Source organism: Spinacia oleracea, chromosome 5, assembly GCF_020520425.1.
Source record: "Spinacia oleracea cultivar Varoflay chromosome 5, BTI_SOV_V1, whole genome shotgun sequence".
Lineage (NCBI taxonomy): Eukaryota > Viridiplantae > Streptophyta > Magnoliopsida > Caryophyllales > Amaranthaceae > Spinacia > Spinacia oleracea.
This window is the reverse complement of record NC_079491.1, coordinates 50,370,580-50,398,464: the sequence shown is the minus strand read 5'-3', so window position 1 is coordinate 50,398,464 and position 27,885 is coordinate 50,370,580. Positions and strand designations below refer to the sequence as shown.

Here is a 27,885-nt window from a genome sequence, read left to right as displayed (position 1 = left end):
AGCATTCAAGTATTCAAAGTGAGTTTTTGAGAGCAAAATTTAGTCATACAATTGCCTATAAAGTGCCGAAAATTCTAAGTACCTTAAGGGCGATTCTAGTTGGTCAATCTTAAGGCGGATCCGGACGTGCTGTGGACTATCTACGGAGGGACGACACTTGGAGTCCTAAAGACTTGTTCTTGTTCGGTTCGGGCGCAGCTAGGGAGGGCACGCAACAAAGAGTATGCATCTAAACTATGCTAAATGATTATGTGTAAATAATATGTTTTCCTGGCTTTATGGTTTTTCCGCATGATTTATGAATTGTCATATGTATCATAACCTAACAGTGGTATCACGAGCCTCTTATTATTTTCATAATCTAAAATTGCATGAACATGGTTAAATATTACAAATTTGCAAGAATTAAAAGGGGTGATTAATTTTCGTAATTGTTAATTAATTGCAAATTGCGTTTATTTAATTATACGTACGCAATTTTTCGGCAGTTTCTTCGTTACTCATCCAAATAGAGTGATTTTTGTGTCAATTCCGCATGTAAAAGGCATTCTATAATTTTGACAAAAATATTATTTTTCTGCCGAACCCAGAATTCTCAAATTCGAAGCCTAACTATGACTTTTCGGAGGTTTTAGTTTTTCGAATGCAAAATTTCGTAAATTTAAGATGTTAAATTAAATATTTGCGATTCTTGTTGATAAATCTTGAATTTTTGATTGACCTACTGTATATGTTTAACAAGTTTGAATGCCTAGCCTTGTTAATTATGCAATCTAATTTGTAATTATGATTAATTTGTTGAAAATTAGAATAATTTAGAATTAATTTGATTTTCATAATTAATTATAATTTAATTAGATACCTATGATTGAAAACCACCATAAAAATTGTAAATTTATGTTAAATTTTAAATTTTTATGACCTAGACTTGAATCCATGTTAATCGGAAATCAATTGAATAATAAATTTTCGATTTTTCGCCCTAAATTATGAAATTAATATTATTTATTAATTTGTCATTAATTTAAAATATAAATTTTTTAAATTTTATGCGATTCGCTCATATAACTTGCACGCACAAAGCAATGGACGCTACGTGTTACCCTTAAGGGGTGTTGTATAGTGCGGGCATGTGACGACGAGCAAGGGAGCTCGTCGCCCATGCGGCACGAATGCAATGAGCAAGGCCATGGTGCACGAGCACAAGGCAGCAGCCCTGCCTTGTGTCGTGGGCTGTGAGCAATGGACGAATGGGCGAGGGCGAAAGCAAGGCACAGCAGTCGCGTGTGGGCAGCAAGCGAGCTGCTCCACAGCGCGCACTGCCTCGCACAAGCGTGCGGAGCCTCGCGCGCAGCGAGCGCAAGCTCGCGTGCAACGAGTGCTACGCCCAGCGTCGATGCCTCGCGCAGCGAGCGCTGGCGAGTGAGCGCAGCGAGCGATGGCTCGCGTGCATCGAGTGCTGGCGCGCGCAGCGAGCACCAGCTCGCGTGATGCCTTGCGAAGGAGAGCAGCAGCAGCGATGCGACGCAGCGCATGGGCTGCGCGCACATGGCCAGCGATGGCTGTGTGCGTGTGGCCCATGGGCGTGCGTTGCGTGGGGTTGTTGCGTTGCGATTGGATCGTTTTGAAATTTTAATTTGAAATTTTCAGTTTACGTAATTTTAATTAATTTTAAAATTAATAATTTAAATTATTTTCTTGGATTTTAATTTTGAATATTGTAATTATAATAAATTGTAATTTTAATTTTAATTTTTTATGAAATACCCCTCAATTTTCACGAAATTCACCAAATGCCCCTCGACTTTCAGAAATTCACCAAATGCCCCTCACCTTTAACATAATACCCAAACTACCCTTACTAATGACGCGCCGTTAGTCCTCCGTTAGCCTACTTTCTAATTCACCAAATGCCCCTAGCTATGTTGTAAATTATTTCACCAAATACCTCTAAATTAAAACATAATTCACCAAATGCCCAAATCTAAAATTTACCTTTTTAAAGCCCAACGGATAGTTTTTGGAATTGAAAAATAGCCGTTGCTTATTGTTTTAGTATAAATAACCATGTTCTGAGTGCTTGTTGTTGTTACCAAACTGTTTTGTTGTAGTTTCATCACAAAGTACCAAACAAAAAATTTGCTAGACTGAATTCCGAAACATTTTGACCGTTGCTAATTTGAAATAAGATTTATTTGCGTTACCGCGAAACCTTGAGCCCTTATTCTTCCTATATACACTTGAAACATATTGTGTAAAGGTCTTACAATCTCTTTATTAGAAGGCGGAATTCTTTGGGTGTTCCGCCATTTCAGTCGCATATTATAGTCCTACTATTTCATTGTTATCTCTGTCATTTAACTGACTACTTTAAGTTTTATGGCCAACCGAACAAGAGTAGTATTGGTAAGGTCATTATGCCTTAAATTCATACTAATTCCATTGTAATGAATTGAAAATTACAAAATTACAAAACTCTATTTAACCAGGGTTTTAAATACTCGATTAGGCTAACTTTCTTCAATCAAGTGGTGTAATCAACAAAATTACAAAAGTTGTTTTGTCAATAATCACTGCTTTTAGGAGGGATTGAAAGACACATAGAGCACCACCGGTCTATTTTCTTTCCACCAATAAAAGACACTTAGAACTCGGTTGTGCATAGTCTGGAACATCAATCTCTTTGATGCCTGAAAACCTTTTTCACCTCTGTTATACCACGATTTGGTGTAATTCGGATCCGATTTCCACTTCCTTTGATGCTTCAAACTCTGAAGATCCACCAAGAATTTGGATGGTCAGTTCTTAATGTTCTATCAACACCACCAAAATCAAAGAACATAAAGAAACTTGATTATAAAAGTATCGAAAACTCACCGGCTTATTCGAATTGAGATACCAAGGAGCAGAAGACATATACTGCGGAATGTGAGGATTAATCTCTTTTCCATCTTCATCAACCTCAGCTGGCGCAAGCCCAGCTTTACGAGCTTCCTCTAATTCAAACTGCTTCCTATGGTCTTCCCTAGACTTAAACGCCACTGCAAATTTCCCCATAATCAATTTAGAAACATCTCCAATAGCGCAATAATCGTTCAGTGTTTCGAAAACCTCTAATTACACGAACAATTCATATACAGCTCCAGTTTAACAAGATATTTTTTTACCGGCGAAACAAAAAATCAAATTTCGAGTAAAATTAACAAGATATCTAAACTCAACAATCATGAATTAGGGATTACACGCAATTGAATATACGGAAAATTCAAATTAAATCAAGAAATTCATCCCATTTACACGAACAATTCGAATTAAATCAAGAAATTCATCCAATCAAATCTAAAAGCTATATACCAAAACCCTAAAAAGTGTCGAATTGCAAATTCCAGTTGAAATCATACCTGATTCAATCGCCATTATTGATTAATAGTTTAAGCTTTCGATTGGTGATTGGAGGACAAAGAAAGAGAGGGCGGTGAGGGTGGCGGAGGCCCTTCTACTCCTCCCTTCTTCTTCTCAACCGGATCTTTCTCGGCGCAGCGGCCTTCTTCTCCTCCACGGGCTTCTTAATTTTGTTTAGATTCTAGAAGATTGGAGGTTTCATTAATTCTGCAGGAGAGAGAAAGTTAGTGAATGTGAATGTCGGAAAATGCGGTGGAAGACGCTCGTCAACTTGGCAATCCCAAGCTGCATTTCAGTTTGCCTGGAATGGTGGTGGTATGAAATCATGATTTTATTATGTGGGTTGTTGACAAACCCTCAAGCTACAGTTGCATCAATGGTGCCATTGTTGCTGATGAGAGAGAAAGTGAGAGAGTTTTGGGAGGAGTTTGTTCTGTTAAAAGTAGAAGAAAGACTTGGAATAAGGGTAAAACAGTAAAGTTATGTTAACGGAGACTTAACGTCCGTTAAGTGTAAGGGTAGTTTGGGAGTTATGTTAAAGGTGGGGGGCATTTGGTGAATTTCTGAAAGTCAAGGGGCATTTGGTGAATTTCGTGAAAATTGAGGGGTATTTCATGAAAAATCCGTTAATATTATTATTAGAATTTTCATAATTACCTTATAAAGTCCAGTTTTTTCAATCTTACTACCTTATAAATTTTTTTTTAAAAATTACCACCTTAAATTTTTCTATATTTCAAAATTACCACCACTTAACGAAAACCATTAAGTTTTCTATTAAGTTGGGGTAATTATTAAGTTTTAGACAAATTTCAGCTGGTAACGTTTTTAAGGTGGTAGTTTAAAAAATGAACTTTATAAGGTGCATGGTAATTATGAAAAATTCTCAAGTTTGATTTATAACGCTTTATTTAATTTTGATACAGATGAATTGGAGTGAGGGCTCTCCTGTAGTATTTTAGAAAACTTTATGGTGTATATGGCCTAACAGTTAAATTTTCGTATTATCATTTATGCATAGACTTGTTATCTTAGGGTGCAAAATTTTTATTAAAATGGGTGATCTCAATATAGTGGAACTTGACAACTATGGTGGGCAGTTCTAGTCGTCTGACCTTCATTCGACTTTTGGGCTTGTCTAGGCCCACTTACATTTTCTCATGTGGAGTAATGAGACAGTGCATCATGAGACAAGTGAACCCGTTTACATATATAAATTACTCCTTGTTCGCGACAACTTCATTCCATGAGCATAAGATCCCAGATTGGATCGAATACTACATAGATCTACCACGTCAGAATATTACTGTGTGGGGAGCACTCGTTTCCCTATCTGAAAGTTATAAGACCTGGATGATTGTTGATAGCGTTGAAGTGAGGATAAAGGCCCAAAATGTTGAGCCTACTAAGTTAAACTGATTGAAAGGAAGGGTCGATAATAAAAATGACCTAGGTGTAATTCTCGTAGTTATGGATGCTCAATAGCTTGATCATCAAAAGGCAACCTAAGAAGGTTGTTGCTAATCCCGTGAAACCAGTCCCAAAAGTTGAAGACTTATGGCAATGAAATAGAATAAAATTTTAGGAGGTTTGTTCATATGCCATATCATAATTACACAAACCTCTCATCTAACAAACATTTCACCGGTTTATATATGCGACCCATTATCCATATACATCATTTCCATTTTAAACAATATAAAATTGAATAATTTTTTACGTTGAAATAGACCCACATATCTTGACACATCACCACGAACAAACCGATTACTAATGTCAAATCCTCCCATTTACAAACGTTTGCAATTTTTTTTACAGTAAAAAGAGGTTTATCTACAAAACTCATAAAACAAACCTCCAATTAATAAGTGGTTGAAGATGAGCCATTAAAGGAATTAACTCCTGAAAATGCCCACTTTTAGGATCTTAATTTTATTATTACCACCTTATAAAGTTCAGTTTTTAAACTTATCGCCTTAAAAAAAATATTTCAAAATATACCACCTTAAATTTTTCTAAACTTTTAAAATTACCACCACGTAACAGAAAACTTAACGGTTTCAGTTAAGTGGTGGTAATTTGTAAATTTAGACAAATTTAAGATGGTAAGTTTTAAATAAAATTTTATAAGGTGGTAAGTTTGAAAACTGGACTTTATATATAAGATGGTAATTATGAAAAAGTCCTTGTTAAACTTACACATTATTTATTTCACTTTGCTCATAATTTAACTATTCCTTATATTAGATAGACCAAGACATGATTTAGAAATATCGGTTCGGATCTGGACATGATTTGGATAGATGGTTTTGATCTAGACATGATCTAGACATACCGGTTCTGATCTGACTATATTGGTTCTGATCGGAACGTATGGATTCTGATCTAGACGTATCAATTTTGATCTAGACATATCAGTTCTAACCTGGACATACTAGTTCTGACCTGGACATATTGGTTCTAATACGGACATGACATGGACATATCGTTTCTGATCATGATATGATCTGGACGTACCGGTTCTGATCTGGAAATATTGATTCTAATTTGGACATATTCTTTATTTTTGTAAATGTGGGTTAAATGTTTATTTTTGTAAATGTGGGTTAAATTTTTATTTTTTGTGGGAATTTAAATTTGAGAATCACTCAAAATTAAAATCATAAACAAAATAAATAATTCTAAATAAACAAAACATACATATCCCACCTTCATGTAATTTGTGTAAAAGACAACATGAATAAAGAAACATTAATAAAGAAAAAAATAATAAATAAACAAAAATAAATAAAGAAACATATCATACTTTTGATAAGGACAAACCAACTAGTTGCCTTAAAAAAAGACTCAGTAACACACCAACAACTAACAGTTGTACATAAACAAATAAATAAAGGAATCTTTCTCCCCTTAAAAAAGAAAAAATAGTAGGGAGACAGCTGGACAATAATAAATAAGTAAAAGAAAAATAAAAATAAAACTAAAGTTAATAAAAGGTAAATCCTTGAAATCTCCATCATTATTTTTCCTCTTCGTCTTCGTCCTCTACTATACACCGCCATTATTAAACCTCTTCATCTTCTTCTCACCGCCATTATTAAATAAACATCTTCCTTATTTGTCTACTTCCTTCTTCCTCTTCTTCCTTGGCCATCTGTGACTACGGGTACTTCACCTCCGGCGATCCGGTTCGCGAACCACAGCGAACCGGGTAACATTGATTGGGTACGTGCCTTCCTCCCCAAAAACGTACCCAGCCCGTCCCCAGAAATGTACTCAACCATCCCCAAAAGTCACCCACGTACCCGCCCTTTGAATTTGTCATGGGTACGTATCATGGGCGTACCCGTACCATACCCGTACCCGGTACGAGAAACGACACTTGTAGGCGTACCCAGGCTTCATAGGCTACTACTATATGTTCAAACTTCAAATAACGTATCCTCCGCCCAACCCCTCTCTTGTATAATTGATCCTCTCATCTGGAATGATGGGTATTCGAGACGAACAGAAGAAATTTCGGACAAAACATGACCTAGTCAGAACTGATCAGAACATAACTGGTATGAACTGAAATGATCAGAATTGAATTGAATATAACTGGTCAATATAGAACTGATTTGAATAGAACTGGTCAATATAGAACTGATCTGAACAGAACTGGTCTGTACATAACTGATCAGAACTGATCTGATCTGAACATAAATAATCAGAAGTAATCTGATCAGGACTTTCTTGTAAAAAATGATTATGTTTTGCACTATGGAAGGTGTGAATGATGGTTTAGATTTTGTTACTTGGGCACCTTGAAAATAAGTTTAGCTCTGGGATTTGGATAGGCTTCCGGAATTGAGTTTGATACTGGTTTGTTTAGTTTTGGGTGAGCCGGAGAGTGGCAGTTTGGCAAGATGTCATAAATCTCATAATTTGAGGTCCGAGATTGAGTATGTTGCTGTTAATTTTATATGGAGCAGGCCTTCAAATGATACTGAATCATCAAGAATGGTTGTAGTTCAAGAAGCTGGGAGTGTGAAAGAGCCATCTACTAAGAGATATTGTTCTGTGCTCCCAAAGATTCTATAGAAGTGGTGATGAAGCAAGCTAACAACCCGAATTTTATTTTGATTTTTTAACATGAAAGATGATGAGGTTTTTAACTTGATACTTCACTTGGTACTCTAATTCTTTAGCATTGTACTTAAACGAATAAACACAGACTTCTGGATTCTCTAAACCTTTGAGAAAATAAGAACTCATTCTTTATCAAAGCACTGGATACACCAGTGGATACGGTTGTTTTTTCGTGGTGGATTTTCTTTGGAGGGAAAGCAAGAATACCACGACTACTTTAGAGCCGTTGATTTATTCTTACAGAACCTTTGAAGTCTTGGCTACATTTGTTGTTCTACACTTTGAGGAAGAAAAACATTTCTCTTTAGCCTTTTATATGATAATGGGGAAGCTCTGGTTTGAAATAGAGTACAAGCCTCTCCGGATAATTCAAGTAAAACTGTTTTTGAGATTGAAGAAAGATTTAAACTTATTTTGGATTGAGAACCTTTTCTTATCTGGCTTCTTGTTTTAGAGTTACAAGAGCATCATAAATTAACTAATAGAAACCATAGTTTGTTAACAACCCAGACCACCAAACACCAATCGTGTTTCAGCTAATATCAGCATAAAACATAATTATGATAATACTAAATCTAAGATTCTACCTTCTAATCTCACTATCATCCACAAATAATCGACAACTATAAATCTTGTTTCAGCTATCAGTTTATCTACATGTGAAATTACCATGGTTTTGGCCATAGTGTCAAAGTCTCATGTCTCGGCCTGCTTTTCACCATTGCCACCAGAATCATCAATCATCTACAAAAAATCATTTTAATTAATATGTAAATTAGATATGCCACATTTCAGGTAATGATCACTATTGCATACCCGATGCAGCTCTGATCAGTACTGTTGACTCGTATTAAAATTCTATGATCATTTATAACAAGCACCCTAAATTGAGACTTGCAAATATGACAGTAGGCTGCAGAGAGTAGGCTGAAGACATAAGGAGGAATACTAGGTGTTCAACATCTTTTCCGTTGATTTTCTATGAAAACGCTACGCTAAAACTTTGAACAAAAATGGTTTCTATCATGAATTCATTTTCAAGACACAACAATCAGTTAGCTAGAGATACTAACACCATGCACTAATACATTTCCACAATATTCTAATGAGCATCATGATTTTATATACTACAAAAGCTACTGCAAAATAGGATTCACTAAAAATGAATTCAGAAAACACAACCTAATCACATGCATGCCACTGGTTACATTTAAATTTAATCACCTAGACATAATTTTTGTTTACCAATATCCTCATAAAGACTGAACAGTAACCTTGAGCCAAAAATTACTCAATCTCAACATAATAAGACCTGTCTCTTTTTTTTACAGAATATTCTTCTACTATGTACATTAACCAGCTAAAAGTCTAGATGCTAGTGGACTTAATAATAGAGATTTCAGCTGACTAATTAGCATGCTTAGAATTTTGTTAAACATGTTCCTGTTTTACAAATTCAGATTCAGATTCAGATTCAGTTTGTTTTAGAAAGCTAAAAAATGGTAAATTTTATCAAGAAAGCTCATTGAGAGTGACAATAAAGGAGTGACTATTAAACTTTATCAAATAACATCACATAAGATCTAATAAGAATACTTTTAGCAACATTTAAACCAGATTTTTCAGATAGCCTTATAGTTCATACAAAATTAAGCAATGACTCCATGAACTCTAGTTAGACAACTCCATGTAATTTGAGCTATGGTCTTATGATATAACAAGATATATATAAGTTTCAAATAATAGACTGGCATATAGGTGCTTACTCAAAATGAAATTTTCAGCAAAGTAAAAGTAAGTTCAGGTTACTTTAACATCGCAAGACCTAATCATTGTCACTTAATGTCAAAAAAGATTATCAAATTATTCATTCTCATTCCACTCCAAAGAAAATACTAGATAGCTTGATTATACACCCTAATATAGAATATCGTGGAGTATAACAAGTAAGAGTGATGTTCTTATCTATTTGTTATAAAGAGGGCACGAGAAAGAATATCATAGGCATGTCAATCCACAGAGTATGTTGCACATAATTAAAAGAAAATTATGCTATCACATCACCCAATAGATTAATGCAACTAAAAAAAAAGGCTAATAGTGATCCGGCAGTGTAATACACATATAATCTAGCGGACTTTTTTATTTGCCTTTGAACTCAAACTTTTCATTGTTTTGGAATCTAATTTATTCATCTAACAATTGCACTTCATTGATAAAATGCCTAAGATAACATATGAATGCAAAAATTTCAGACATAGCAGAACATGTAATTTAAAGAATACTCAGATTGACAAGTACTAATAGGAAATTAACTAAACAATATTAAAAACAAAATCAATGAAAACCACTACTAAGAATTGTAGAAAAAGTATCACTGCCACCTTGAATAATCCAAATAACAGTCAACAAGAAAGAAATAACGAAGCACATAGTATGCAAAAAAAATAAAGTTAAGAAACATACAGTATGCTGAGAAATTTCAACCTAATTAACCAAGAAACATACTATCGACGACTTGCTGAATTTCAGGACCAAATTCTTGCACCTACAACAAGAAGATAAACAGTTAAACAAAACCCAACTTTCGGACTTAGTACTCCTTTTGTGGATAATGGTGCACTCCACTAAGCTACTACTGTTGGCTACCGAATACTCCAACAGGTTTACCTAAGCCCAAAATCTGCACTTTTTTAGCAACAACAAAAACCATCACCTATATAAACATTACCGTTTAAATTTTGGGAAGTTAATCCCTTCAAAACAGCAGCCCTCGTAAGTGGATTATAATTTATAACCAATCTCTCAATAATTTGGTAATTTCAGCGGAGATCTTGGGAGGTCTACATGGAGTTGACTTGGGACTTGTCTTTGAAATTTCAGGAGATTTAATCCCAAGCCCTTCTTGGCCGGTTAGTACTTACATAGATAGAACTCCCACCTCCCTTATTCATTTTAGTTGCTACTCCAACAATAACTATAGATAATACAACATCATCAGTTATAATCTGCTCACCAATTCTATGCTACCCTCCATCCTAATTCAATCACAACCCTTACTAACAAGCAGCAACATCAACTCAGTGAAAAACCCAGAAAAAACATAATCAAATATGCACAGTTACCCGGAAAAATCTCTCTTGTTTCTTTTCCCCCTAATGTTTTTACAGAGTGCAATCATAGAAGAATCTAATGAATAGTCTTATAACTTAGATTGACTCATTCTGAAGAAATGGGTATTTTGGACTGACTTCACTTTTTCAAAAGAGAAGTTCAGTGTTAAATTGTAAGAAGAATAATTTTTCTATCCATCTGTCTAATGAGGACCGTACTAAGAAGAGGATTATGCAGAAAAAGACGTCAATTTAGTGATCCTCCTTCGCTGGTGGGTGGTGTGAAACATGATACATTGTGAAACTTAGGCAAGGATCTCTTTACTGGGGTTGGTATCTTGTATTAAAAATATTTAAAATAGTCTAATAGAGAGAGGGAAAAGTACTGCTCAATCCTAACCGGTCCAACTACAAATAGTTTTCAAGGATACTACAAATTCTACATTGAATATCTTGTAAGATTTTATATTATGGATGTGTCAGCCAAATTGCTGAAAATTTAATCATATTTCGGTGAACCTGGCGACAAATGTTCCATGAAGTTCTTGTAAAGAACATTCTTCCTTTACAGATTTTTACCTCCATACCATAATTGTCCATAATTCACTGCCATTCAGTTGGAGCTAAAAAGCATGTATTCTCTATTGTCTAACTAACTAACAGTCATTAATACAGGTTTAGATAGTTACTGGAAAAGGGCTAGCTAAAAGAACTATTCCTTGTAACCTTTTGAACAGTTGCATCAATGTTTCAATTGAAGCACACATTATCTCTTTAACACAGAATCACATAAACCATTATAACATTAAAATTTTCAGTATAATTTAAGGTAAAACAAATAGATTAAAGGTTATAACTAAATAAGGGTTAGAGGTTATAAAATAGATAGATTAAAAGTTATAAAAGAGCCACTATACTCGACTTGAAAGTTGTTACTTTCCTAGTTTGGAGAAAAATGGATTTTCTGGTATGAAATGCAAAGTTACATAACAATTTTAGTTGTTTAAAGGGGTGTGAATAACTTAATATGGTGGTGGGAATGTTCAAATTTCAATATTAGCAGACAATGGCTTAAATACATCAACTGAAATTACCAAATTACCCTCCTCTTCTATTTTAACTTGTACTCCATCCACTACGTAACGAAATAATGAAAAATTAGACAACATAAAGTCACAATTAGATAGAGGTACGTTAAGTAAGCCGGTACAATATAGTACAAACTATATTAATAACAACATCCCCTAATAGTTCAAGAAACTAAGGAACATGCTTAAAGTTACAAGTCAAAATTATTTGATTCCCCTTTCTCCCAGTGATATAATTTAGCAAGTTTGAACCCGTTTACCAATACCCAAAAGTCGAGGAACTGAATAAATATTCACAAAAACCAGTATTTGAAAATCAGCCATACACTCTAACAACAAAATTGGTATGTCTAGCCAATCAAATAAAGGAAATATTTCCTTCACCCAAGGTGCATTAAGTCTAATACCAAGGTTCAGATTAATTGCGAACAATTAATTCAGTAAGATCAAGTGATCGGAACAGCTAGCTGGAGCAATGCTTCCGATCAGTGAGTTCCGATCAGTGAGTTCTAATGGAACAATGTGAGTGTTGTATTTCACTTGTTGCATAGGTTTAGTTATCATGCTTTTCCAATCTTAATATCCTTTTCATCGAATGCCTTTCGAGATAAGATGATCAGATGTTTTGAGTATGTTTATTTTGTGATCTAGTCTTTCTTACTTCAATAGTGGTTCTACGCATTTTGCAATGAAGAACCATCAAGTCAGCAAACATGTGATCCACCCAAGTTCAGTGAAGAACTCTTTAACATAAACAACCCTGTTTTATTGCTTCTTAGGCAATAAGTACTTTTACTTCAACTGTATAGGTTGCTAGTGATGCTTTGTTTGGATTTTTACTTATCCAAGCAGTTCACAGATATGTGGATGACTTTCCATATGTATCTTAGAACATAGAAATTAAGATTTTAATTTCCCACGCAACAACTCATGGTCTCAAATCCATGTTCCCATTTCAAAACACGATGCTCTTTAGCTCGTCCTTGCCAATGGTTAACTCCAAAGGGATCTTGCTTGATCCTTTGCCACTGTTTATGCGTGTAGCATCAATGTTAGTATATCTTCATTTACTTGAATAAAGAACTATTCCTATGTACCTTTTCAAGTACCATAAGTTTTTCTTGATCTCAATCTAGTTGATCTTTACTTAGACCAATAGAGATTGGTATATGTTCGTCATGCTAAAGGCATACGATACATTTTTGGCGATCCTTATATTATATCATACATTTAAATTCTTTTGCAGAATAATTCCCAATTGAATTCTATTCATGTAACTTTAGTTATCCAATTTCAGTAGATACTGAATCTAGCTAAATTCTTTGACATATAATATAGGTGAAGAATCTCATTAGATTCTTTGATGTTTAACTTAGTAAATGCTTATACATAGTTCAAACATTCATTACTTAGATTTATTCATATGGGTCGAATATCTCCAGTAGAGTCTTTCGTGTTTGATTTAGTAAATGCCATTACTTAATCCAAACAATATTTTTGTAATCCCCCGTAATTTTATAAATCTTATTAATATATTTTAACGTATAGTTAATTATATTTAAATAGAATTAACGAATTTTAGAAATAAAAATGTAATTAACGAATATTTATTTTTATACGTTTTAAATATTTCAACGATTTATGAAATTAAAATAATTTTAGAATTTCATGTTGAAAAGAAATCGAATTACGAAAACGATTGAAAGTAGTAAACGTTCCTAATCGATTTTGGATTGAAATCCTAAACTAAGTTCCTAATTCTAGCCCAATTGGGTAAAGCCCAATATGATAAACCCAAACCCCCATAATCTCATCTCACGTGAAACCAAAGAAACAACAAAAGAAAAATCTCTCTCCTTCATCCTTCACCTTTCACGTGAATTCTCAAACCCTCAAACCTTGCAGCCGCCAGCCACCGCACACCGCCGGACCACCACCATCCCCGCCGTCGGCAATTCGTTCTCTTCCTCCTCCCTTCGTTCTCCTTCGTTCTTCTTTTTTTTATTTTTATTTTTCTCTTTTGGTTTTGTTTCTTGCACACCCCTTAACCGTGGCTTCTTGTTCGACTAGCGCAACCACCGCGAGTTTCCTCGCCGCCTCACCACCACCCAGTGTCACCAGGACAGCCGCCGCGCCGCTCTGCCGCGCTGCCTTGTTATCCTGACAGCCTTGTTCTTCCCTCTTGTTCGTAGTTCCTCTTTCCTTTCATTCTTTCGTGTGCCACCACCATCAACACACGCCACAACCGACGCTGCTTCCACCCAGCACAACCACCTGCCGCCCAGCCGCGACCACCTGCTGCCGCGCCTTACCCGCCGGCCAGCACCTCACTCTCTCCTCTTTTCTTGGTTATTTCTTAAACCCTAAGTAACTAATTATTTTAATTAATTATAGTTGTCAATTTAAATTATGTTCTTGATATTAAATTTATAATTTTTATGGTTTGAACATGATTTTCAGATTTGGGTTGAGATTATAAACGAATTAATTTCAAGTTTTGGTTGATTGAATTATAAGTTAGGGCTTTTTTATGGTTTATTAATTTGGATTATGTTTTCTTGAATTAAAGTTATGGTTTTGTGATTTAAATTATGAATTTAAGATTATACGAATTATATAATTAAGTTATTAATTTTCAGATTATCAAATTACTTTGAAATATTAATTTTGATTGTTTAAAGTATAAAATTCAAAGTTTTTATGGTTATTAATCATGGTAGGTTGAGTATGGATTATTGAATTTGTTGTTTGGAGATACTAGGAACGTAGATTTACCTTGGTGAAGCTTCTAAATGAATTTATATTGCTGAAAATTTAAAGTACGATGTTTGCAAAAAGTTTTCAACGAATTTCAATCACTAGTTCAATAATTATGATGCTAGGAAATCAAATGTTTAAGTTTTGATATTGGGGAAAGTTCCAAATATGTTTAGGATGCATTTAGAATGCTTTATTATGGTTGCCAATGATTAGAAATTGATTGGGATTACTTGTTGGTTGTTTTAGGCGGAGAATTCTCTTTAGGCGACTTTTGAAAGTGTTAAGTGGCCTATGAGTTTGTTTACACAAGGTACGTACATACCTGTGTGCTTGGAATGTGTGCTAATTGTTGAAACCATGTTGAATTTGTTGGTGAACTTGGTTGTGTTGAGATTGTGGTTGAACTTGGTTATGTTGATATTATTGACGAACTTGGTTGTGTTGAAATTACATGTTTAATACCGTTGGACGGACATATTGAACTTATATGGAATTATGAGAATTGTAACATGTTAGTATGGATGATTGATACAAACATGTTGGTTGGGAATGCTAGATTATTCTATATATGTTGGTTGTTGTTCCCTTTTTAGCTTTTCACTACTTTATGAGGGCGGTGGACCTTGTTTAGTAAGTTGAAACTTTATACCCATATACAGGGGTTGATCATGGTTAAAGGAAAGGTTGGATAAATTGGAATGAGTCTTGATTGATGCCTTTGTGATCACTTACTTAATTCCAAGATAAAAACAGTTGTGAACAAATGTGGATTGCATGCCTTATGTGATTGTTGAGTCATAACAGAGTCTCAATTTGTAAATCATGTAAAGTGAAATTGAGTAGAAATAGCTTTAGACCGTGCACGTCTAAAGTGACGGACAAACAGGAGTTGGGGTTCATGGTGGTAGCCCATGGCCTTTTCTGGAACCGGATTGATCACCGTGTCCTATTTTTATTCAAATGTTCCTCGATATCGCAGGTCTCTGAGGTTACGGAGTCGCGCCCGTACCTCGTCTTCCTTAGTGAAGACTGCTGGACGGACAACTCGGTCAATTGTCTATTTCAACTAAAATAAAATTATTGCTAAAAGTCTATCCTAGTCTAGTCTGGTCAAGTATGGTCGTCAAACTATCATGTTTTGTCTGCCCTTGTTTGTGTTCATTAGTATCATGTTAGAGTTGTTCGTTTAATAGAATCATGTTAGGATTATTATTGATTTAGTATGTAGTACTCAACCTTGCTGATTACGTGCTTTTGCTTATGCATGTTGATCATGGCTATGCCTTATTGATCATGTGATGACCCAATCTTTGGTGAGCAGTCTCTAAGGATCAATAAGCATTGTCCATCTGCAGGTTTGAAGATGTTGCATCATTGGGATCGGGAATAGAGAGCTTGTATTTAGTTTTGATTTGCTAAGTTGACTTGGGTTTGTTTAATTGGACTATAAACTTGTCGTACTATTTATATTTCCTTATTTTCGTTGGTTGATTTTTGGGACTAAACCTGTAATCGATTATTTATAAACCTAAAGTTAGTTTTATGTTTTCCGCTGCAAAATTCTGAATAAGCCGTTACGTTTTCACACGGGCGATAATGCCTTGATAATTCTCTACGTTTTATATTGAAAGGTTATTTTAGAAAAGAGAGAATTGTCGGGGTGTTACAATTTTAAGATAGATCTTAGTACCCAGTATGTACTAAGTTTCACCTTGGTCCAACATTGATAAATAATTTTCAAATCTAAGTCATTAGCATTTGAATGTTATTTTGCAATAGAGAGATATGTGTGTGATACACATAGGACCAATTAAGTTTTACGTACTCCCACTAAAATTCTTATATATCTATAAGAATCATGTACATTTTATGAAACTAAAATACTTATTAGCTTCACTAAAATACAATTCCAATTCCCAATTGCTTGCTTAAATCCATGCCCGAATTTCATAAGCTAGCATTCATTTTAAGCATTATATGGATCCACAAGTCCTATGACATACCATGTACATAGTTTCTTCCAACATTTGATTGAGGAAGATGTTTTGTCATCCAATTGTAATATGTACCAATATGCAATCATTGCTTAATTTATAGACTTGAGCATTACGATTATACATGAGGCTTTAACACAATTCACGCCATAGATTTTCTTGATACCTTTAGCAACTAATCTAGCTTTGTGTTTGAATACAATTCCATGTTTGATGGTTTTCATCTTAAAACCAATTTGCAACCAATAGGTGTTAAACTTGTAGGGGAATACAGTTAAATATAATAACATGTGCGGAACAATCCCCAAAGCCAGGAAACATGTATAAAGCACTGATTAAGCAAACTTACATTCGAAGTGTGTTTTCCACAATATTCTGTCAACGAACACGAACAAAGAACTCCACTTGTCGTTCCTCTACTTGGTTCACCGACACGATCAGATCCGTCTTGATAATCGTAGCTTAGACAATTGATCAAGAGATTTGCTTTGGGGATGAACACACTATGGAGGCACATAGAGAATTAGGGTTCTCTGTTTTCTCCTAGGGTTGTGTGTAATCTGAATTGTGATTGTACTAAGTTGGAAATTAGGTTGTAAGGTTATTTACATAACCTTACTAACCGACCAAGCCAAGAGGCAAGGCCGGCTAGCAAGCGCGCAAGCCAAAACACACGGACACGCACAGCCAGTGGGCCGTGGGCCGCGCTGCTGCTGTGTCGTGGTCTCGGCCCGCATGCACGCGCACAGCTCCGCGCCACAAGGGCCTCGCTGCTGCTGCGTTGCTTTGCTTGCTCGCCTATGCGCGCGCCCATGGGCCTCGAGTGCTTCGTGCACTCGGCTCGTGGGCCGCTCCTTGTATTCGCGATTAAATATATTTCCGATATATTAATTTATCGTTTCGTATACGACGAATCACCGTCGTACGATACGATTTATTCGTTTCGCCTAGCTTACAAATATTCGCGATACGATATACGATTCCGATGCAAGGTCGTATCGTATAATACGTTTCCAACTTAAATCCCGAAAAGCTATTAAATGAATTTCCGATTCATTTAACCTGGTGATCTGTTACGTGTCATTGGTGTGACCTTGTAGGTTCATCCAAGAGTAAGTTGTGAGTTCAATATCCATTCGAACTCACTGATCGGAAGCATTGCTCCAGCTAGCTGTTCCGATCACTTGATCTCACTGAATTAATTGTTCGCAATTAATCTGAACCTTGGTATTACACTTAATGCACCTTGGGTGAAGGAAATATTTCCTTCAATCTCCCACTTGTCATTCAGACAAGTGTGCATCCACATTCCTTTGTCGCTTAGTGTTACTTACTGAACATAAGGTAAGATCCAAGCCATCCTTATTAGGTGCAGAAGTGTTTCTCGGATTACAGAGTTCAACTGTCAAACTTTTGCAGAAGGTTAAGCCTAACCATTCTGAGCACGACCATGCATTTTACAGTATCTAACTCTCCGAGAGGCCTTGTTACACAACAACACCATATCCTATCAAAGATAGGAGGACAATCCATTCTTGCAATCTATGAACACTCACTTTGATTCATAGTACGCCCAATAACTGCTTTTATAGCCTCCTTTTACGGTGCGACGTTTAGCTAGTATCAAAGCGAACTAATTCTCCAACATGCTTGATTCCCATGGTTGCTACATGTGCGTTATGTTTCACTTGTGGAAACGGTTTAGTCAATGGATCCGCGACGTTGTCGTCAGTTCCAACCTTGCAAATCTCAATTTCCTTTCTTTCAAGGATCTCTCGAAGTATATGAAATCGCCGCAGTACGTGCTTGGACTTCTGGTGGCTCCTAGGCTCCTTTGCCTGGGCAATGGCTCCGCTATTGTCGCAATACAAAGCCACTGGTCCTTTAATGGAGGGGACAACACCAAGTTCTTCGACGAACTTCCGAATCGAAACAGCTTCCTTTGCTGCTTCTGAGGCAACAATGTACTCGGCTTCAGTTGTAGAATCCGCAATAGTGCTTTGCTTAGCACTTTTCCAGCTTACTGCTCCGCCGTTGAGGCAGAACACAAACCCAAACTGTGATCTGAAATCATCTCTGTCGGTTTGAAAGCTTGAGTCCGTATATCCCTTAACAATCAACTCATCTGTACCACCATAAACCAGAAACTGATCCTTAGTCCTTTTCAGGTACTTTAGGATGTTCTTGGCAGCAGTCCAATGCGCCTCACCTGGTTCTGACTGGTACCTGCTCGTTGCACTGAGTGCGAACGAAACATCCGGCCTTGTACAAATCATAGCATACATGATGGATCCAATAGCCGAAGCGTATGGAATTCCACTCATCTTTCTACGCTCATCAGATGTTTTGGGACACTGATTCTTGCTTAGATATACGCCATGTGACATGGGTTGATGGCCTCTCTTGGCTTCCATCATATTGAACCTAGCTAGCACTTTGCCAATGTAAGTGCTTTGGCTTAGTCCAATCATCCTCTTAGATTTATCCCTATAGATCTTGATGCCCAATATGTACTGTGCCTCTCCTAAGTCCTTCATTGAGAAACACTTCCCGAGCCAAGTCTTTACAGACTCCAACATAGGAATGTCGTTTCCAATAAGCAGTATGTCGTCAACATACAAAACTAGGAATGCAATTTTATTCCCATTGACCTTCTTGTATACACAAGATTCGTCCTGATTCTTGATGAAGCCAAACTTATTGACTGCTTCATCAAATCGTTTATTCCAACTCCTTGATGCCTGCTTTAGTCCGTAGATGGACTTCTTAAGCTTGCATACCTTTCCTTGGTTCTTTTGATCGAAAAAACCCTCCGGGTGTGTCATGAACACAGTCTCTTCAAGAACACCGTTCAAGAAGGAAGTTTTGACATCCATTTGCCATATTTCATAGTCATGAAAAGCGGCAATCGCAAGGATTATCCGAATAGACTTAAGCATCGCGACTGGAGAAAAGGTTTCATCGTAGTCAATGTCGTGAACTTGCCTGTAACCTTTTGCTACCAATCTAGCCTTGTATATGTATACAATTCCATCTTTATCTTTCTTCAACTTGAAGACCCATTTGCATCAGATAGGTGTGAACCCATCCGGCAAATCAACCAAATCCCAGACTTGATTTCCAGACATGGAGTCTATTTCAGATTGCATGGCCTCTAACCATTTAATGGAGCTTGGGCTCGTCATAGCTTGCTTGTAAGTCAAAGGTTCATCACTATCCAATATGAGAACGTCTAAGTTTTCAGTCAAGAGGGCGCCTGTCCATCTGTCCGGCTGAAAAATAGTTCTATTTGACCTACGAGGGGAAACAACGTTTTGAGGAACTACTCCCACTGGCTCTTCTAAAGACCTTGGAGGTTCATCAACTTGAACTTCTTCTAAAGAGTTCTGAGTTCGTTGTTCGTCTCGAATCTCTTCGAGGTCTATTATTCTCCCACTTGTCAATTTGAAAATATGATTTCTTTCCAAAAAACCGTCACGAGCAACGAATACCTTGTTGTCTGACTTGTTGTAGAAATAATACCCCATAGTTTCTTTTGGATACCCAACGAAGAAACATTTGTCAGATTTAGGTTGTATCTTGTCCGAAATTAATCGCTTGACATATGCTTCGCAACCCCAAATCTTCAGAAAAGACAACTTTGGAAGTTTCCCAGTCCATAATTCGTATGGTGCATGTCTTTTCAACAGCTTTTGACGGAGCACGATTCAGTGTGAGTGCTGCAGTTTGCTACGCATGTCCCCAGAACTGTAAAGGAAGTTCGGCCTGACCCATCATTGACCTGACCATATCAAGTAAGGTCCTATTTCTCCATTCCGACACTCCATTCCATTGAGGTGTCCCCGGAGCAGTCAATTCAGAAAGAATACCGCGTTCTTTTAGATGGTCATCAAACTCGTGGCTAAGATATTCACCTCCTCGATCCGATCTTAGAGCTTTGATTTTCTTGCCATGTTGATTCTCTACTTCATTTTGAAATTCTCGGAATTTCTCAAACGATTCAGACTTGTGCTTCATTAAGTAAATATAGCCATATCTACTGAAGTCGCCCGTAAACGTTATGAAATAGCTGAACTCACCTCTAGCTTGCGTACTCATAGGCCCACATAGGTCCGTATGTATTAGCCCTAGTAGTTCGCTTGCTCTTTCTCCCACCTTTGAGAAAGGTTGCTTTGTCATTTTGCCAAGTAAACAAGATTCGCATTGATCAATCTTCTCTAAGTCGAATGATTCTAGAATTCCTTTCCGTTGAAGTAATTCCATGCGCTTTATGTTTATATGGCCTAATCGACAATGCCACAGAAATGTGAGATCCGAATCACCAGTTTTAGCCTTTTTGGTATTTATGTTATAAATGTGTTTGCTCGTATCTAGCACATAAAGATCGTTTTCTTGTTGTGCTGAACCATAAAACATTCCATTCAAAGAAAAAGAACAACTATTGTCTTTAAATTGAAAACTAAAACCTTTAGAATCCAAACTTGAAATGGAAATGATGTTTCTGGTGATACTAGGAACATAGTAACAGTTTTCTAGTTCCAAAACAAACCCACTAGGCAAAGAAATAAAATAAGATCCTACGGCTAATGCAGCAATCCGTGCTCCATTTCCCACGCGTAGATCCATCTCGCCTTTATCAAGCTTTCTACTTCTCCTTAGTCCCTGTGAATTGGAACATAAGTGTGAGCCACAACCAGTATCTAATACCCAAGAAGTAGAATTAGAAAGATTACAATGTATAACATACATACCTGAAGGAGAAGCAACGTTTCCGTCCTTCTTCTCTTCCTTTAGTTTGGGGCAATCTCGCTTGTAATGACCAATTTCATTACAATTGAAGCATTGCGATGTAGATGGAGAACGATCCTTCTTCATCTTCTTCTTGAATGGCGCCACTTGCCTTCCTGAAGTAGATGGAGATGCACCCTTGCGTTTGATCTTCTCCGGAACCTTTTCCTTGATTTTCTTACTCTTTACTTTTAGCGATGCTTGCTTATCACTTACAAAGTCCAATTCGTACTGATGAAGCAAGTAAATTAGTTCACTAAGAGTATTCTCCCTTTTCTTGGAGAAATAGAGTAGTTTGAATTTCTTATAACCAGGGTGAAGAGAATTCAAAAGTATTCCCGCAGCTGCAGAATCTGGGAATGGATCACCAAGTAACTCACGCCGTTTGAGAAGCCCAACCATTTTCTTTGTATGAGTTCTAATTGGCGTCCGTTCTGTCATTTCAAGATCAATGACCCTTTCCCTTGCTTTTAGTCTTTCGACGTCAAAGCAACAACCCAGTGGAGCGTTAAGCTTTAGATCCTTAAATGAATTTACCAATTCAAAAACATTTTGGTCGACATGTTGACCACCATGTTGGAATCTACCACGACATATATCCCTAAGATGCCTTAGGAGTGCCCATGGCTCGTATGCAACGAACCTTGCACTCCAATCATTGGGGATAGAGCCAAGAATAAGATCCATCACTAGCGACACGTGGCTTGCCCACGTACAGTTCTTTTCTGGAGTCATATCCTTTGAGTAATAGCTGGGGATGGGATGGTCAACTACATATTCAATGTTGTTCCACCTGAGGACTTGCCGAAGCTTCCTCTCCCAATCAAGAAAGTTTGATAGGTTCAATTTTACATCCAGAATTTCAGTTACTTTGAGTTTTGTTTTGATCGCGGCCATATTGATTACTACAATCGAAAAGAATTTGCAATAAATAACCATTCATACAATTCAATAACTTTGAAATAAAAGCAAAAACATGCAATCATTAAAGCTATTTAAACATTTCATTCATGCAAAAAGCAAAAACATGGTCCAAAAATGAATGAAACGATTCCAAGACCCCAAAAGTCCTAAATCCTTAAGCAGCTTTAGCATGTCTTAAGTAGTTTAAGATTTTAGGTAAGCAAAACCTATTGCTAGTAATCTCCAAATTACTCTTGGTTAATAAATTAATGCCATAATTTATCCCATTGCCACAACTTAATGCCATTGTTGTTTGAGTTGTAACCACAATCAACGTGCTCCTTTAGGACGCCTTACCACCTAAGTCAACTAAAATAGCACCTCGCTTTAGCGTAAACCTACTATCTTAGATCCCTAGATTTTTGTAAGTGTTGATTTGGAAGGCAATTTTTAAAACTCAATATTACTTGGACCTAGTTGTTTCTATGTTGGTTCGATTATTTAGTGAACTTAAAACTAATCGATTCATAGGAAACAACCTGTTCATGCAAAGCATACATATATTCATACATTCACGCATAATATATATATTAAATTGCATAAATAATTGGTGATCTAGTATGACCCAAAACTTCTTGTCTTGAAGCATCCAATCTTCATCACCTCCTTGTTAGCTTGGCATCGTCTTGAATCTTCGTTCAAATGCTAACTTAAAGTTCTAAACTTAGAAATACTTGAAAATAATAAATTACATCAAAATTTTCATGGTACGCAGACCATATTTAAAACTTTACATTCAAAGATAGAACGGTGCGCAGACCGTATTTAACTATCCTAAATTGGCCATACTAGTCAGTTGGAGTACATGCATTGCATAAAATATATATTCTACGTATTCACCCATTCGTATGCTAAAACGAATGGCCCATGTTGATATGCAAGTATTTACGTGAATTAATTAAAATTCACGTTCACATAAACGCGTCCTAAAAGATTAATCAATTTCTAAATTATTAATCCTTAAACTTTATTCTAATTAAAATGAATTTAATTAAAATAATGCGACCTACGAAATAATTAAAATAATTATTTCATTTTAATTTCATTTAGTGGATCCCACTCAAACCAATAATTATTCCGGATAATTAATTATGAAATATTAAATTAAAACTCGCGGCCCGGCCCAAGAAAATAAATATTAAATTAAATATCCCGTTAGCCCAAATTAATGCAAATATACGAAGCCCAACGAATTAAACGATTTTTTTAAAAAAAGTCTAATTGCTAAATCGGGCTAGGCTTGCGCCCAGCCCCGCCATGCGTGAGGCCCAAGAGCACACGAGCAGAGCTCGCGCACCCCCAGCCCCATCGCTCGCGCGCGCGCGTCCCCGCAGCGATGCTGCCCTGCGATGCGTGTTGTGCATCGTGAGCGCTCGACGTCGCAAGGCTTGTGCCTCGCTTCGTCGCAGCCCCGCAAGCTACCTCGCTTTCCCTTCCCTCGCCCTGCGCGCACTAGGCACGCAGCATTGCTGTTGCTGCCCGTGTCGCATGGCTCGGTCGCGCACAATGGCCTCGTATGGCTCGACGAGCCATACTTCCATCATGCCCATGTTCGTGTTTTGGTTCGTAAAACGGACCAACTTAATTAAAATTTAATTTAATTCACTAACTTGCATTAATTTTCTTTTTCAAAAAAAAAGTTACGATTTAATTTTCGAAAAAACAACAATTTTTAACGATTTAATAAACTTTAACGACAATCCAATTTTGTAAAATTAATAAATCAAGGGATAACAATATTCAAACTTTCAAGAACGATCGAATCAACTTTAAAGTTTGAACTTTTAATTAATAAAATCCGTGACTTTATATCGTTCATAAACAATTAAATTTCAGATTATTAATAATTTGGTTTAAGTGTGATTAAAATTAACGAAACCATTCAAAATTTTAATCCAATAATTTTTAAAATTAGCCACTGACCCATGAAATTTTACCCCCTTCCCTAATTAACCGAATTATTAAACCAAAATTAATTAAAATTCAATTAGGGTTGCAAATTTTACGAATTGGGGAAAGGCAAAATTAGGGTTTATACTTATCGGAAAAATCTGAATTTTTATCATGGATCAAGAATGTACCCAGCAACATTGTGTCAAAATTTCAAGCAATTCCGAGTAGTTTAGGTCGACCTTTTAATTGAATTACTATTCGACACTTTTAATTTTTAATGAAAAATTAACAAAAACGCCCAAAAAACGATACTTCGAGGCCTGTTTTCGCAATTCCATTCGCATGAGTTGATCTTAGAAAATCGTTTTCCATCAGATTATTGTTTTAAAAATCGAAAAAGCGAATATTTTTTATTTCGGAACTGCCAATTTCGCAATTAATCCCATAATTCGAAAAAATTCTGAAAAATCAACAAAAATTCCAAAAATTTCGACAATGCAAAAACAATAATAATCATGCTAATTCATGCTTTGAATACATAAGGCTCATGATACCACTGTAGGGGAATACAGTTAAACATAATAACATGTGCGGAACAATCCCCAAAGCCAGGAAACACGTATAAAGCACAGATTAAGCAAACTTACATTCGAAGCGTGTTTTCCACAATAATCTGTCAACGAACACGAACAAAGAACTCCACTTTTCGTTCCTCTACTTGGTTTACCGACACGATCAGATCCGTCTTGATAATCGTAGCTTAGACAATTGATCAAGAGATTTGCTTTTGGGATGAACACACTATGGAGGCACAGAGAGAATTAGGGTTCTTTGTTTTCTCCTAGGGTTGTGTGTAATCTGAATTGTGATTGTACTAAGTTGGAAATTAGGTTGTAAGGTTATTTACATAACCTTACTAACCGACCAAGCCAAGAGGCAAGGCCGTCTAGCAAGTCCGCAAGCCAAAATACACGGACACGCACAGCCAGTGGGCCGTGGGCCGCGCTGCTGCTGTGTCGTGGTCTCGGCTTGCATGCACGTGCACAGCTCCGCGCCACAAGGGCCTCGCTGCTGCTGCGTTGCTTTGCTTGCTCGCCTATGCGCGCGCCCATGGGCCTCGAGTGCTTCGTGCACTCGGCTCGTGGGCCGCTCCTTGTATTCGCGATTAAATATATTTTCGATATATTTATTTATCGTTTCGTATACGACGAATCACCGTCGTACGATACGATTTATTCGTTTCGCCTAGCTTACGAATATTCGCGATACGATATACGATTCCGATGCAAGGTCGTATCGTATAATACGTTTCCAACTTAAATACCGAAAAGATATTAAATGAATTTCCGATTCATTTAACCCGGTGATCTGTTACGTGTCATTGGTGTGACCTTGTAGGTTCAGTCAAGAGTAAGTTGTGAGTTCAATATCCATTAGAACTCACTGATCGGAAGCATTGCTCCAGCTAGCTGTTCCGATCACTTGATCTCACTGAATTACATGTTCGCAATGAATCTGAACCTTGGTATTACACTTAATGCACCTTGGGTGAAGGACATATTTCCTTCAAAACTTTGCAAATCAACAAAATTTTAATTTTGTCATCAAAACATTGAATCTGTTTTATGGCCCTTAACCATCTAAAACATTTGAGTCTATATATGGCCTCTAACCATTTTTGGGAATCTAGGTTTCGTCATAGCTTTCTTAGGTCACAAACTCATTCATCTTCGTGATAATGGTTTGACTGCAAGTTTTAGGTTTCTTCACTATCTAATAGAAGAATCTCATAGATTCAGTAACCTGAACTCTATGCCTACATGGGTATAGAACATCAAACAATAGAATATCAACAGACACTTGAAAGTCCTTTGGATATTTTGTTCTCCTTGAAGCACTTGTAAAGTATTCTAAGAGATGCCTATTCTTTAAATCCACTTCTAAAGTCTTTAAATAATAAGTGCCGGATTTTCTAAAGAACTTCGAAAAGCCTCCGGAATGTCCGTTTATGTTTGTTGTTCGCCTCGAAGACTTTCGAGGTCTATTTTCTCCCACTTGTCATTTTGGAGACGAATCTCCAAAAGGACACTATTTCGAGAAAAAAAACATTATGTTCTATTCGTGGTAGAAAAAATACCCTTGTGTCACATTTGAATAAATCACAATGAAACATAATCTATACTTGAGCCTTAGTTTGTCGAATAACAAACACTAAGCTCCCACTGAGTCCAGCAACTCTTTATATATATATATATATATATATATATATATATATATATATATATATATATATATTACTGAAAAGATATTCTGAAATTACTTTACAACAGCTTTGACGAGTTTGGTTTAGTTTGGTGGCAGTTGAGCATTTTGTTTGAAAATTATAGGAAAAATCTTTATGATTCATCATTGATCGAATCAAGTACTAATTCACTTCGATCATTTCAACGTAGATATGGCATATCTTATGGAGCTAGATCGTGAAATTACAACACACAATCATTGATGATCATTTTGGTCTTAAGTAATCATCATCATGATCTAACCTAGATCTTTATGATTTCTTGTCAAGTGGATTTTATATTTCTGAATCTTTGAACTAGCCAAACTGATTCAAACTTACATCACATTGAGTAAATAAACCAATATTCACTCAAATTCAGGTGAAATAATAAAGTCATAAAATCTTTCTTTAGATTTGAACTCTATTGTCTAGGAGTTCTAACAATAGTTCATTTCTTTTGTTACTTTCAACAAGTAAGACTAGCTTGTCTTGAATGATCTGGAAGTCAATCAACTTTCAAAAGTCCATCAAAATTGAGCTTTTGAATGTTACCTTGTTGATATGGTCTAAGAAACAATGCTAAAGGTTAGTGGAACTCAAATCAAGAGATTGTTTTAAACCTAGTAAAGTTTTTATTGTTAAAGAGTTGTTTGTTTTAATCAAGCATACATGACTCAACCCGAAATGACCATTTCATCAAACAAACAAACATTATTTTTGTTTTCTTAGAATGTAAGTCCTTCTGTGTTTGAAGCAGAAATTTAGGTATGCTGATTATGGAACAAAATAGCCATTAAGTTCCAGCCTTGAAAGGACTTAAAACAAACTAGATGACCCTACAACTAATGTAGCAATGTCATGCTTCATTTCCCACTTGTAGGTCATTAGTGTATCCTAGCTTCCATCATTTGATTTATTACCGAAGTAAGAACCTCAAGCGGTATATGATACCAAGGAAGTTTGACTGCTAGGTTACATTTCTTTAAACATAAACTTATAGGTAGAAACGGAATCGTAAATTCCTTTCACGTGTTCCTTGTTTTCCTATTTCTTGTACCCGTTCTTATAGTCTCAAGAATTGAATTCTTTAGTGTTGACTTTTATACTTTGTTAGACATATCCAATCTCACTCCAACAAAGTTCTTACCATTTAATTTATGTTGAATATTTTTCTTCAACTAGATGATCTTACCAGAAGCTTCTAAAGTTCTCTAAGCACCGATCTATTCCAATGTCCAGGGACTAGACTCATTCGAGAATTAAATGGACAAAGATATTAGGTTGTTAACCATTGGTAAATCTGAACGTTTAAACTCAATGCTTTATAATCTCAAAACTACATTGTATTTTGAATTCACAAGCACCAATCGGTTTGCCATTCGACTTTGATACTCGAAAACAACCATAAAAGTCACTAAAAGAAACGTACATTTTAAATTTCACACTTTCTCTCATTTCCGTGAATCTTT

General features: G+C 36.2%; 1 protein-coding gene across 1 annotated transcript; it reads right to left on the bottom strand.

The window, feature by feature from the left end:
- Nucleotides 1-2,505: 2,505 nt before the first annotated feature.
- On the bottom strand, nt 2,506-3,133 carry LOC110796358 (pre-mRNA-splicing factor SLU7-A-like). Its single transcript, XM_022001425.2, has 2 exons — nt 2,878-3,133; nt 2,506-2,771 (listed from the first exon to the last, which is right to left on the bottom strand). Exons 1-2 carry the CDS (start codon nt 3,055-3,057, stop codon nt 2,580-2,582), a joined length of 372 nt encoding a protein of 123 aa, XP_021857117.1. The 5' UTR covers nt 3,058-3,133; the 3' UTR covers nt 2,506-2,579.
- Between the last annotated feature and the right edge of the window lie 24,752 nt (nt 3,134-27,885).